At 37.1% G+C, this 13,893-nt stretch overlaps 1 protein-coding gene across 1 annotated transcript; it reads left to right on the top strand.

Moving 5' to 3' along the window:
- Positions 1-9,132: 9,132 nt before the first annotated feature.
- Positions 9,133-10,107, top strand: LOC124310785. The gene is made up of 5 exons (XM_046774759.1): positions 9,133-9,329; positions 9,403-9,514; positions 9,581-9,713; positions 9,769-9,869; positions 9,936-10,107. Exons 1-5 carry the CDS (start codon positions 9,133-9,135, stop codon positions 10,038-10,040), a joined length of 648 nt encoding a protein of 215 aa, XP_046630715.1. The 3' UTR covers positions 10,041-10,107.
- Positions 10,108-13,893: the final 3,786 nt, after the last annotated feature.

The raw sequence follows: 13,893 nt of genomic DNA, 5'->3' as shown, positions 1-13,893 counted from the left end.
AAAATGTTGTCGTGAGACTTTGTTTTCTTGAGTTTTGTTCTTGTGTCTTGTTTGTGAATTTATTTCACTTGATTCAGAAATCCAATTAAAAATCCATGGAAATGTTAACGTAGAAGTAATTCATTATCTTCATTGGTTTATGTCATTGGCAATTCCTGTCCCCTACGTAACATAATTTTCTTTTTTTAGGCTGCTAAGCACTTTGCAAAATCTGAGCAAGTTTTTTTAGATTTTGTTGATCTTTCTTTTAGTCAAATCCAATCAGATTGCCCACAGAACTGCCTGATGAAGGTGCAAGTCAGCAGAGCTCACATCAACTGTTAAAAAAGTGTTGGAATTCAGGTAACCCAAAACTAACAAAAATTTCTATTGTATACTTTTACTTAACATGTTTTGGTTCTGGTTAATTTCCTGTGCATGCAAAACCAGATTTATTCCAGTTTTATTCCAGTTGCTTTCAGCAGTCAAAAACATCCATTTCAGTTACTTTTATTTTACACAATTCCTTAATTTTACACAAGTCATATATCGGCAGCTAACGTAAGAAAATGATGTGGATTATTATACTGTAAATTTTCCAGCAATTAAGTTCGCTTGTTAGATTTTCGCTAATTTGCTTTTTTGTCAACTTCCGGAAATTTGCATTGAACTAGCAAGTGAGTTTTGTTCTGTGTACATTTCTCAATATGTCAGTGTAGGTTTGAGGCTTTAAGCTAATATTTACAAGCAATCCGCCACTCAAAGAGACCATTTTGGCATTTTTTTTATTTTGAGGAAATCATCACTAGGGGTTGTATAAATACATAAATAGATGAGTTTAGTTCAAAATTTTTGCTTAGTCAATTGGTGAAAACTGCTATCGATTAGCTTTTGTCGTTTTGGAGATATTAGCAAAAAACTGTGGGGGGGGGGTTGCCGGAATTTTGACTTTTTGCTGTTGTTGTGTGTTTGTGCAGCAGTTTCTCGTCAAATGCTGTACCTATAAATATTCTGATTGTTTCAAAATGATTAGATAGCCCACCTCTTCAAAAAGTTTCCAGATTTTTTCGAAACTCGGCTGAGAAGCCGAGATATTAATTATTAAAATTATGGAAACAAATCTTAAAAGTTTCTTTTTTTGCCATGCCGGCCTTTATCCTATAAGCCACAGAGCGCTCGCGAAAACAGCAACCAACGTCCAACGTCAGAATTTAAGCCTGTTGGATTGAATTCGGAGATCAGACGGTGGACTGGGCGGCCTCTCTTACGATGGCCAGCCAGAGCAACTCGAACGTCGCCTTCTCGCGTAGCCCCAGAAACCCAATGGCTCTGTCCGGCTCTCCATCTCAGCTGCGGCTCCTCTACAAACACGACCAACTCCTTGCCGGTTGGCTGACAGAATGGCTCAAGAATCGGCGCTTCGTCTCTGCTGAGCTACACGGTCGAAATTTTCAGCAGTGGCGACCACGATTCGAATCAAGACAACAGCTGAACGTGGGCTGGACCGACGATTCCGACCAAATGGAGCTGGCAGATTGGAACGTTTTGACAGACTTGCAACCCACCACGTCCTACGTGGTGCTCGTCAGAGCCAAGAACGCTCGCACAGCATGTCCACTCTCAGTCCGGTTTTTCCTTGCTTCACGACTCTGCCAGGGCATCCGTCGGCAGCGGCGACGGCGTCATCTTGAAATTGGAGGAAGTTTTACAGTGGCTCTCCCCTTCTCTAGCGTGATTGACTAGAACCCACCGACTAGAACCCATCCACCCGCTTAACGCCAAACAGTCCGGTTGAGTTGGCAGTGGTTGTATGGCGCTGACGGCAACGGAACGACCAAGTCGGCCTACGAGGAATTTCACATTGGTTAATGCCCCATCCACAGCTCCCAAACCGGCACCAAGAAGGACCCAATCCACCAAGAAAGATCCTCAGTCTCAACGTTCCTTCTGTTCCTCATCAGTTCCTTCTGGGTGGTCACAGCGTCTCAACTGGTCGTGTCCAGCTCGACTTACACTTTGACCAATTTCCTGCTCTCGACACGCTATTTTTTCTTCTTGGTCCCGTTCTTTTTTCTTTCTTCGATTTTATACAATGTTATTTCTCTTGCAAAATCTGTTTTTTGCCCTTAGAACCACAACATTCTTTAAAAAAGTTGCCAATACATGCGTTATTGTTATGTCGAGCCATAAATCATCTGCTTTTGAGAAACCCTGAGGTGCATCAAATATCGACTCATTCTTCGTATTTTTTGCTGTAAATTTCTTTTTGAACTTATAGTTCTAGCGATAGGTTCTGCCATCGACTGTTTTCAACAAAAATAATAACTAAAGCTTCGTTCACACTACAACTCTTTTCTATGTGTTCGTTTTACGTTTTTCTTACGTAAATTTCATTTAGGTTTTTACGAACCAAAATTTACGTTAGAATCTTTGTACTCTGTTCACACTACACTGTGCACTTACGTTAGAGTTGGGTTTTAACGTCAATTCAAACCTAAATTTTTTCTTGTAATAGATGTAGTGTAGTGTTTTTCAGTTGGAGTACTTGTCAATATCAACAGCATGTCAACAGTTTCCTTCATCAACTTCAACAGACATCAGTGAAAAAACATAAGTGATTCATCCGTTGAAGAAGTTTCTAATTATTTTGATAATAACGATCAAGAAAGAGAACGAATTATTCGTCAAAACACTTTGGAAATGTGGGGTTGGAAGGCCAAGGTTGTATGTTCGTTGTCCTTGTTGTTTAAACGTCACCGACGAAGGTTGTTAGCCAATAATCTTCGACCTGTTGGTAGGATTATAATTTCAGTTGAGAGATCACCACAAACAATCTCAAAACCTCATATTACTCATTTTTAGGTAAATTGTGGACAAGGTTCCATAACTCAGAACCTGAACGAGAGAAAAATTCTTTGTACACTACTATTCTACTGTCAGAGAAGAGAATGACATACGTCTTTACATTCAGGAACATTACTCGTATGTTCAACTTCTTTCGTTCAACAACTAGCCTTGTTCAACAAATTTTTGGTCATGGTAGGCCCTAAATTATTCAAAAAAGACACCAAAATGAGACGTGCTATTCCAGTTGGTAAGATTTTAATGTTACAAATAATTAAACTGAATTTTTTTAGTAATTATTTCATCAATAAAATTGAGCGACGATTGGCATTGACTCTGAGGTTCCTCGCATCAGGAGACTGTATGCGATCTCTTTCCTATTCCTTCCGGATAGGACACAGTATCTAAAATAGTGAACGAAACATGGAGAATAGTGTATGAGATCCTTGCTCCTACCTATTTACAATTGCCAGATACAAATAAGTGGAAACAAATATCGAATGACTTATCCAAAATTTGGTATTTCCCAAATTGTGTTGGGGCTGGAGATGGAAAGCACTTCGCGATGCAGTGCCCTGACAACGGTGGCTCTAATTTGTACAGCTACAAAAGGTTATGTTCACCGTTTGCCATGCAAATTACTGTTTCATTGATATCGATATCGGGGCTTATGGTAGAGAGGGAGATGCGAGTATATTTGCATCATCACAGTTTGCGGAAGACCTCGATAACGGTTGTTTGGGTATTCAAGAACCATCAACACTGATTTACTCCAGTAATTTATCACCTTACGTTTTTGTAATGGTAATGTTTGATACTTTGACGTGCTATTTTAATACTCAACACTGATCGATATGTTTGCCTTTTTATCTAGAATGATGCATTTCCATTGAAAACCAACATAATGAAGCCATATCCCGGACGAAGTACAAGATCATTGACTGAAGCAGAACTAATCTTCAATTACAGGTAGAATTCAATACATTTTCCATATATTTCAGCCATATAAGGTGAAAGATAGGACTGCACAATATATGTGCTTTAGATTGTCTCGAGAAAGAAGAACAATTAAAATGCTTTCGGGATTTCACCAATCAATTGCGCATTTTCCGCACCCCCATAATTGGAAGCCCTCAAAATGTTGAAAATTACATAAAGGCAGGCGTTGTCTTGAACAATATGCTGATTCGCGAAGATAGCCGCTTCTACTTGGATAATCAAAAGCTACCAGATCATTTTGATGCAAAGAGAATTTTAATCGAAGGGGCCTGGAGGACGGACGATACAATAACACCAATGTTTTGGTAAATATTTTTAAGGAAAGCAACGCATAAAACAATTAATCTTATCATTACATCTTTGTGAAGTGACTTGTGGCCAGGAACAGGAGTGAACTACACCACTGTCGCCAAAAATATTCGTGATAAGTTTAAAATATACTTTTTCAAATGAAGGTGCAGTGCCATGGCAGAGGGGCATTGTCAACTATACCGGTAGAAATTATGAGGAGGAAGATTAATGGCATCGGAAGAATTGCTCGAAATGATCTTTATTATTGATTTTGATAACGCTGAGTAACGTAATACAATTGGTTCCATTCTAATTCCAATAATTACACTATACCAGCTGATGATAAAGTTAAAAGAGTGGGTGTCGATGTTTTGAGAAACAGTTGAGGTCGAATCTCGGTTGAGGTATCTGATTCAAAAGGATATTTGACAGATTTCTAGCTTTGACTTGAAGCCATGGAAGTCAATATTTGTTTCGTTGTCAATACATCTTTACTACAAGATACATTCATGGAACCTGTATATAATATCGTAATTGGAAATTTCATTAAACAGTCAATATAATTAAACGGTGTAAATTGAGAACATTGAAACACATGTATGTGTACCTGAAATTTGTAAAGAATCTTCGCTGTTCAAAGAGGATTCGCTGTCCATAATTTTTAATTGTGTATCGTTTGATAGCAATGACTCGTCGTTTGAATGTAATAATACATACTCTTTGTCAACATTTTCCACTTAATCATCATTCTCCTTTTTATTCGCAGCAGATCTTTTACTAAATCAATATGTAGTACCTTCGCTGATGAGAGATTGGTAAACCTACTACTAACGTAAAAAAAATTGCTGTACAAGTGCCATTTATAATTTCAATAAACAATTGTTATAGCAGTTACGTTCTCTGTTTTATGTGTTGTTCCAGAAAAGACATTGTGTGATAGAAATCCCAGTGGTAATAATCTATCCCTTTATTCCACTCTCTAAGAAATAGAAAGACTTCCCCTGAGAATAAAAAAATATATTTGAGTTAGCTTAGTTTTTTCATTGAATTGTGCCTTACGTTTTTAAAGTAATCAGCATTGTGAATAACCACACAATTCAAATTCCAAGTTTTCCCTATCTTATAGTTTTTGCACGTCTCTCGAAGAATATACAAAATTTTCCGACAATGAGTAACTTAAGCACAAAGCATTTTGCTACTTAACGCTGCTTTCACATGCCGATGGAGACGTGCCATCATCATAGGCCCTGCTTTAGTCGTTTTGTTAAGTTGGCCGATAAGTTTGATTTAAACGTAAAAATAATTTCCGATTAGATAGTTCCAACATCCAAAAGGGAAGTAAAGCCTTACAACAAACCAATTCTGGTCCCTATTTGCTGTTCCAAACGCTAACAAAATTAATTTATTAGCTGTTGGAGTCGCTAATAACAAGGCGATATAATATAAATATTCTTAGATACTTGAATCTATTTGCTGTTCCAACCGCTAACAAAATTTATTTATTAGCTGTTGGAGTCGCTAATATCTTGAGATCTAATATGCAGATTGGGCAATTTGTCCAAAAACTACCAACGCCGTTGAAGCGCAAAACCAATTATCCAATTCAAGTCATTCTTCACTCCTCAACGGAACATTGGTACAGGGAAGAAAAAAAGGCTTGTTTTACTTCTGTTGGAATCAAGTGACACCGGAAAGAAGAGAAACCATGAACGAGAAAAAAAGAATAAAAATCGGATGAAACTAAAGGTTCAACTGATCAGTGACTGTGACGATGGTGAGCCACCAACCAGTACAGAAAAATCCAAACGTAAAAATGAGGAAAGTACTCGTCAGAGTAAGCGTCTGAAAAAACGAAATGAAGAAACCGAGAACGTTGGTGTAAAAGGCGTGTAAATTGTTAGCGGTTGGAACAGCAAATAGGGACCAGTATCTAGAAATTTGTTACATCTGTAGTTAGGTTGTATAATTAGAATGCAAAAGAATTACGTGAAATTTAAAATACAATTTTACTACAAGCCACGAGAAATTTCCATTGCAGTACCCTGGCAGTACCGCAGGAGAAATTTGAGCTGGTCGGGTTGGGAGGAAATTGAATTGCGAGAAGCTCAAACCATGCCTTTCTGGTAACCCAGATAAAAATAGTAAAATATAGCCAACAAAAGATTGAGAAAAAGAATTTTGCCGTTTGATGTTGTAAACATTGTTTAAAAAGAAAATTGATTTCACGCGTTGTTGTCTGTAAAATGAAAATTGTTGTTAAATTGATTTCGATTTTCGGTAGAAATTGTATTTCGAAGAAATAAAGGAAACAACCTACCCTGCGTACCACCCCCGAAGAGGATATAACCCCGCTTCTAAATTACCCCACCCGTGGCCAATCTATCTTATTTGACGCTGATCCTAGAGTCCAGTCGATGCCATCTTTAGGTAGGGCCCGCGGTCATCACAGTACGTTAGGTAATTCGTCGGGGCCATCTCTAAATAGAACACGCGGACGAGGGGCACTATTTACGGAACCTACGCCAAGTAAAAAAAACTCATCAATTACGGAACGGCCAATAACATGAATTATTTTTTTAGGATATTCCTCGTATTCGCGAGTTAATTTGTCAAGAAGTATAAATTCCCCACCATCGGCCAGGAAATCAAAGGCATCTTCATCAAGCCCGTCTCCATGTGCGGGATCACCAAATCCGGGACCGTTTAGACGATCCCTGTCACCTAAGCAAGGCCCGTCTACCCGATCAACGTCGTCAAGGCCAGGACCTTCTAGAAGATCGTAATCGCCACCAAAAACAAATTATGGGGGGGGGGGAGAAATACTCGACTGTGAAGAAGGAAATACGTAGTGGGAAAATGACGAAGACATCTGCTAAGACCACTTTTTCTAGTAACTAAATTTAATTAAAGTTGTCGCAATTCGTACAGGGGAAATTCGGAAATTCTAATTCATGAAAACATGTTTTTCATAGAGAAAAACGATAAGGAAAACAAGGATTTCTTCTTGTACCGTATTCGACACGATTTTTCTTCCGACGAACCCTACTACGCTCCAGAATTCTTTTATTGGGAGGTTCTAGAAGCAAACGGCCTCGTTGGCGAAATAATATCGTGGTAAATTATTTAGACAATAAGGAAAGCGTGCATGGAAAGCTGGTGCAGCTATATCCACGTCTCCGTGAGTGCAAGCAAAAGTATTACATCTGTATCACAAGGGGGGACGAAGCCAGGAGTTAATAATGGTTAATATGGGCCCAGCTTCTGGGACAACAATTACTGTAATCTTATACACCTAATTTTTTGCCTTTCAACTCTTAATAACTATTTTCTTATGTTAACAATTACCAAAAACCCTTTACCTCGTCACCATGGTAAGGGATATCAACGTGGAAAACGTCGTGGAATAAGAAGTCCGCGAAGAAGACCTCAAGTGGAGTACTGCAGAAATATCTTCACAATGGCGGACTGGGATGACCACTTGGAGGGGATGTGTCAGCGAGATGGTCGACAACAAAGTAATAATAATTTTCTACTAAAAAAAGAATTGCAAAACTCAAATTTCTTTCTTTAGGTAGGAATACGGAAACAGAAAACAGGTATGTAGACAAAGAATCTGATGATTTCTAGGATGAAGAATATTGAAACATTTCTATCATGAAATATGTTAGGAGATGAATAATCTTGCTCCAGACTATATAGCTATAAATGAAATCCAATGAAGTGTCACATGGATTTACTAAAGGCGGGAAATCCCTAATGAACCAAAAAATAGAAGGGAAATATACAAACTGTAATAGTAAAAGTTGTTCGCAGTCCTATTGAAATGCTAAAGCTTGTTCTTAGTCCATCTAATTGTAAAAGCTTGCACGCAGTGCTAATTGAATTGTAACAAGTATTCAAATCCTATAACAATTGTAAAAGGTTGATCACAGAAGTAATTGAATCGAAAAGTGTTGTAGTAATTGAAAAAGGTTTTTCGCAGTCCTATTTCAACTACAATAGTTGTTCACAGTCCCTACACTGTTGCGATAGTAATAAGTGAATTTTTTTCTTTGAACAGATCCCACTTAAGATTAAATAAGAATTTTCAAATCAATTGCAATGAATGACAAATGCATCTATCGTAAAAATTAATTGAAATGAAATCACACATAATTCCGAAACATAAAAAGGATCCCAAATGAACTTTCAAAAATACAAGAGAAAATTTCACACAGTTCTTTTGTAATTGTAAATCTTGTCCGCTGTAGTAATGGGGTACACGCACGGAAAATAAATATGTTTTGTTTTTAACAAGGCTAGGGTAATTTTTTACGGGGATCATTTTTTCGAGAGGGTTGTTACCTCAAAAAAATTTATTTCGCGAGATTTTTAAGCTTAAATTTGTATTAGGCTCCTGCTTCCCAAATTTGGCTGTTCAGCCATCTTTGGTAGGAGAAGCCTAATTAAGGCCCCCAAAAAAGCAGACGAACAGCTGTTGAGTCAGTTTTAGCTGTTCATTTAATAATCGATCGAGATATTGATCAATATTCTATCAATCGATTATTAAAGAAACAGCTAAAACTGACTCAACAGATGTTCATTTTTTGCGCCATGACAATTCCAGAGAGCAGTGAAAATAAAACTTAAAAAAGTTTTATTTACCCTCGATGTTCATTGAAGTTTATTTATTATTAATTTTTTTGTAAACGTCCCAGCCGTGTTTACAAAAAGATATCGCCATTTCCTGCCCCAAGGGAAGAATGGAAAGAAGAGACGAAGGAAGAAACTAAGAGGGGACAAAGGGGTGGCGCGGGGTTCTCTTTCCTCGGGGTAGGATATATAGTCTTTGAAAATAAAATGCCTTTTACTTAAAAATCAATAATAAATTAACTACAATGACTATCGAGGTGAAATAAAAATTGAAAGATTACCTGATAACGAAGGAATTTTGTAATTCAATTCTTAACGGAACTGACGAAAATTTATATGGAAAAAATTAAAACTAAAACTGAAACGGGCGAAACTCCGTAAGCCGCCATGAAAAAACTGTTACTAGTTCATGTCCATTTTTTTTTTACAATTTCAGCGAATTGGCAACTTCGGACGTTAGCCAACTCTATTGGCGGTGGCGAGGAGGTTTTACTAAAGGTCCAAAATATCGGCAATAAGTGGCATTTGATTACATTCTCGCTCTTCTGCGACCAACTGCAGTTCATTCAATTCGACTTAACCAAGTATTACTCATTTGTCATTTTTTAGTTATCTTTTACTGATTTTCTAGAAATTCTTCACTTCATTCAATAACAGAAATCGGCTGCGCTTTATTGGTGGGCTGATTTATCAGGCCTTTGTCTCATCCCAGGTGCTGTTGACAATTTTAATGGCCATTCTGGAACTCGCGGAAGTCCTGCGACGTGATGTAATCAATTCATTTTGCCTCAATTTCAATTCGAAAAATTCATCACCATTTATCTTGTGATTTAAGACGGGCGACGCAACCTTTTGGATATTTCTAATTCTGAACATGTTGACGTTTACTGCGGGATTGTTCTGGTTCAACATTCTCATTGTTGGTCTCAGTAGCTACTTATCTGGACTCGAATTGGCCAAAGTTTATGGTAAAAATTCCTTTGATATTTTTTCAATTCCTTTATTTATTTTTTTTTTTTTCAGAACAAATATTGTGCCCTATTTTACTTCATTTGCATCCAAAAGACTTTTCATCAGCGTTTTTAATTTCTTCAATTTTGAGTCGCCAATTATTACGTGGAAAAGTGAGTATACGCAATATTTGTTTAATTACTACCAGCTACTACGTTGTTTGTACTAATAGTGAATAGTCTCATGTATTTACAGCAATCGAAGCGGCGTTAGCGATGCTTGAAGCTGCCAATTTTGCCGCATTTTTGGCATACTCTTTTTCTTCTTCTTTAAAGTCGTTGTAAAACAGGACAAGGAAAATACTCACGAACATAACTCAGTTGTTATTGATGATACAAATGATGAAACAAACGATTCCACTCCGTTTATTACAGAGCCGGTCATTGCGTCCGCAACAAACCATCATCAATGATTTAGTCAATACTTATTAAAAGTGCCATCATTTGGTGCTTCATGATTGGTACCATCATGACTTTTATTACCATTCTTTAAATTTTGAAAAAAGAAGAATGTTTGAACATAATAAATTATTTTGCAAAATTGTTTTTCAGTTTGTTTTTTTAAATATTCTCCGCTTTTGGGCTGGTTGTTGTGTAAAAGATTGATAGACGGCTTCCTATTTGATCCTGTTGGTTCGTCTGCTAAATCACACGCGGGTGAAATATTTGAAAGTGAAGCGAAGAACCAGTAAAAGAAAGTTGGCTTGCATTTTAGCTAATGATTTCTGAGTTTATTAGGATCGGATTTAATTTTATTTTGAAATTTTTCGTGACGGCGTACAGGACACTCCTTTTGAAAAAAAAAATATTGTGTAAAAAGGTTAAAAAAAAATTACATATGTTCTCTGCCCACATCTAATGATTAATTTATAGCCCGTCTTATCTTAAACCGTTTTTTTTACTTTAGATAATAAGAATTTACCCGTTTTGAATTTTGAAAAATATTTATTGAACTCACATACCGGTAAAGGGAAAGAAAATTGAATTATTTATTCACAAAAAGCGATACCCTATCCTGATGCACTCCTCTCCAATTTCAGATGGTAAAATTGAAAACTTGTCGAAATTGACGAGATACTAGCAGAAGAAGTGCCATCAGCCACCTCCAATTAAGGAGGCGACTGAACTGGTCACCTGGTCAACTGCGCGAAACAATATCGTCATCCAAAGCCATTTGAACATTTCAATACCCTCTCCCAATCGTCGTTTATTCTGTTTGTCTGAAATTTATAACAGACACCCAAAAGTAGAAAACGAATTTAATTATGTTCAATGTGAAATGCCTTATACCTATTAGTGTTGAGTGAGTATTACTTGCTAAAAATGTTAAATATTAAAAAGAAAAACAAATGATGATGGTATAGTTTTGGTTTAAGAAATTTTATTCAGACATTCAAACAAATCACGCACACACAAATTGACACACATTCTTCAAATCCACACTCCATTCATTCACACGAAGGAAGCTAAGGAAAATAAGGAAATGAGAAAGAAGGTGAAACACAAGGGGTCCGCAACTCAAATTTGATTTTAAAAATAAGCTCATTTTTTTTGCTTTCCTATCATTTTTTTCCTTTCCGCCCCTTTTTTTATTTTTTTTATTTTCTTTGCTTTTTCTACTTTATTTTCTTTTTTTTCCTCATTTTGTTGTTTAAGTAACTTTATTACTTTATTTTTTTCCTTTTTTTATTTTTTATTTTTTTTTTACCTTTTACTTTTTATTTTTTCGTAGCCAAAGGCTACAGTGAGTATATCATTGCGGCAAATGAAGTCCCTGATGCAGTCAAAACGATTGAAATATCCTACGGAAGTAATAGATCAAATAATGAACTAGAGAAATGTTATTTGCCAATTATTTTTATTTCAAATAAGACAGTTTCTTCAGGAATTCGGTCATATCTTTTGCAACAGTAGCATTAAACAACAACTGTCTCGATTCTCCAACATTTGCATAACATGGATCGGGTACACTACAAAGATATTTATCGCAGGAATAAAACCCAATAATTGATAAATCGCTGTCGATGAGCTTCCCCGTTAGAGTGTTATCTACTTCTTCCGCTTTATACCAATTACATAAAGCGCATATTTTTTCGGACTGTCGACTGCCCGCATCCCATTCCCACATAGGAACAGATTTGTTGGTATTGAATTCGAAAGCGAAAGATATCACCCGACCAATGAGAAATTTAGAATTATCAGAACATTGAAACACGCAATAATCGCCAACTTGAATTTTTGCGCGCTTCTCAACTTGTTTAATGATATGCTTGTTTTGCTCTGTGAAGCTCACAGATTGCATCACTCTAAGTCGCCTGTCGTTGCTTAATTTTTTTACGCCGCTTTCGAGGTACCACACTATCGAAGATTTCTTAATTAACCTAATAGACCCGTCTTCGCTATGAATTTTCACGAAAGGGCTGTTTTCAAAACTAGAATAGTTGTTCGTAGTTAGGTTAGAATAATCTTTAAGGTTTGCGCTTTGAATAGACCTCAATAAATTTACCCTATCAACGCTAACAAGCTCTTCAGTATTCTCTTCACAATCTTCATCATCATCTTCTCTTTCATTGGCATCGTCATCGTCATCTAAAACGGCAGAACTTCTGGGTTGAATCGGACGGGTTTGATTTGTTTTCAAATTTCGCTTAGCCAGATCTTTTGGGAATAAATACTTTTCGCGGCGACGACTTATCCTCAAGCCTGGCGCAAGATAGAAAATGAAATTAAAATTAGGTTTTATTTATTTCAGCTTTTTTTTCAACTAACCTAGCAGTGCTAGTTCCGCTTCGGCATCTTTCTGAGCCTGAAGAACAGTAATTTCCATTTCTTCTTCGCTTGGTAGTTCATGAATAGGGTGATGAGCAGCAATATCTTCATCAAAAGTTTTTCGGTTTCTTGGATAAAGAACACCATCGTTCATATTTTCAGCAGTGGCCCGAAGACGTACGTCTACTTTTCTCCCCTTATCAACCGCAAAATTTCTTACGCTGAAATTTGTTTGGGTGGATGAGGTTGAAGAAGCGGACCGTAGCAATCTAAACAGTCCCTCACAAGACTGGCTTGAAAATTTCCATGGCATCAACAGTTGAGGCAGCTTTTCTTTCTTAAGATTGATAATAGTCAGAAGTAATGAATGGGCATTAACTTCGACGCATTCACTTATGTTAGGTGTCACAAAGTGCTGCTGTAAGTTATATGTGTCATCGCAAAGGATCCAAAAACGCCATAAGCGAAGGGCGAAATTTACAAACCAAATTTTGTAAATCCTTTCTAATGGTTTTAGCTTTTTGTCTAAATAACTAGACGTGCAGTATTCAACTAGTTTCAAATAAAAACATGTTGCCTGTGAACCTAATTGTATAAAAAAATAATAAGTATGGTTGCTGCAAATTTCATATTTCGTTATCTGATCTTATACCTGGCACATGAATTGCTAATAAATTTCTGATGTTGGGGTTGCATAACCTTTCGACGGCATCATAATTCATTTTATCGTGTTGGTTGATATCCCCATCTCGCAGTAGGTGCAGGTCCTTCGATACTCTCCGGAGTAAATGTTCCAGGTCGGAGCAGCTCGCAACTTTATTACCTAGAACCATGAATATTCCCCTTTCTCTCTTCAGTAAACGCACCCTAAATTTTGCACCAAGATGAATAGTGTCTTGGACGGGAATTCTTTCCGTGACAACTTGAGCTGCGAACCAGGTCCATTTTTTACTCAAGCGAAATAGAGGGTTCTCCGGCTGGATTAATGTTGTTTCTAAATAATAATAAACTATTTAGAATTTTAGCTTTACACAAAATTTGAGGCATGCTTACTTCTTATTCTAATAGATGTAGGGCAAGTTCCTAAGCTAAGAGTATGACGCATCATTTTCAATTCCCTTGGGTCGCCATCCGCCGAATAGGTATCGACCCAGATCCCGTTTCTTTTCAGTTCCGATGTTACGTACGCGATCCGATTTTCCACATCTGATGCAGTAAATTTGTTATTTGTCGCGAAGTAACAAATGCGGACGGGCTCGGCGTTTATGGCCAAAGGTTGTGCCATGATCACCATAATAGAAGAAGCCCGCTGATAATTGCAAAACATGTCAACTATATTTTCTGCATTCAAGGCTTTGGATAGTCTAGA

Source organism: Daphnia pulicaria, chromosome 8 (genome assembly GCF_021234035.1).
Source record: "Daphnia pulicaria isolate SC F1-1A chromosome 8, SC_F0-13Bv2, whole genome shotgun sequence".
Taxonomy (NCBI): domain Eukaryota; kingdom Metazoa; phylum Arthropoda; class Branchiopoda; order Diplostraca; family Daphniidae; genus Daphnia; species Daphnia pulicaria.
Note: the sequence above shows the minus strand (reverse complement) of the source record. Positions and strands in the feature narration are given on the sequence as shown.

Excerpts from the sequence above, each read along its gene's own strand:
- LOC124310785 (XM_046774759.1), top strand. The coding sequence starts at position 9,133 with ATGAAAAAACTGTTACTAGTTCATGTCCATTTTTTTTTTACAATTTCA. Across the intron at positions 9,330-9,402 it reads ATTCAATTCGACTTAACCAA|AAATCGGCTGCGCTTTATTG; the intron begins GTATTACTCATT and ends ATTCAATAACAG. Across the intron at positions 9,714-9,768 it reads CGAATTGGCCAAAGTTTATG|AACAAATATTGTGCCCTATT; the intron begins GTAAAAATTCCT and ends TTTTTTTTTCAG.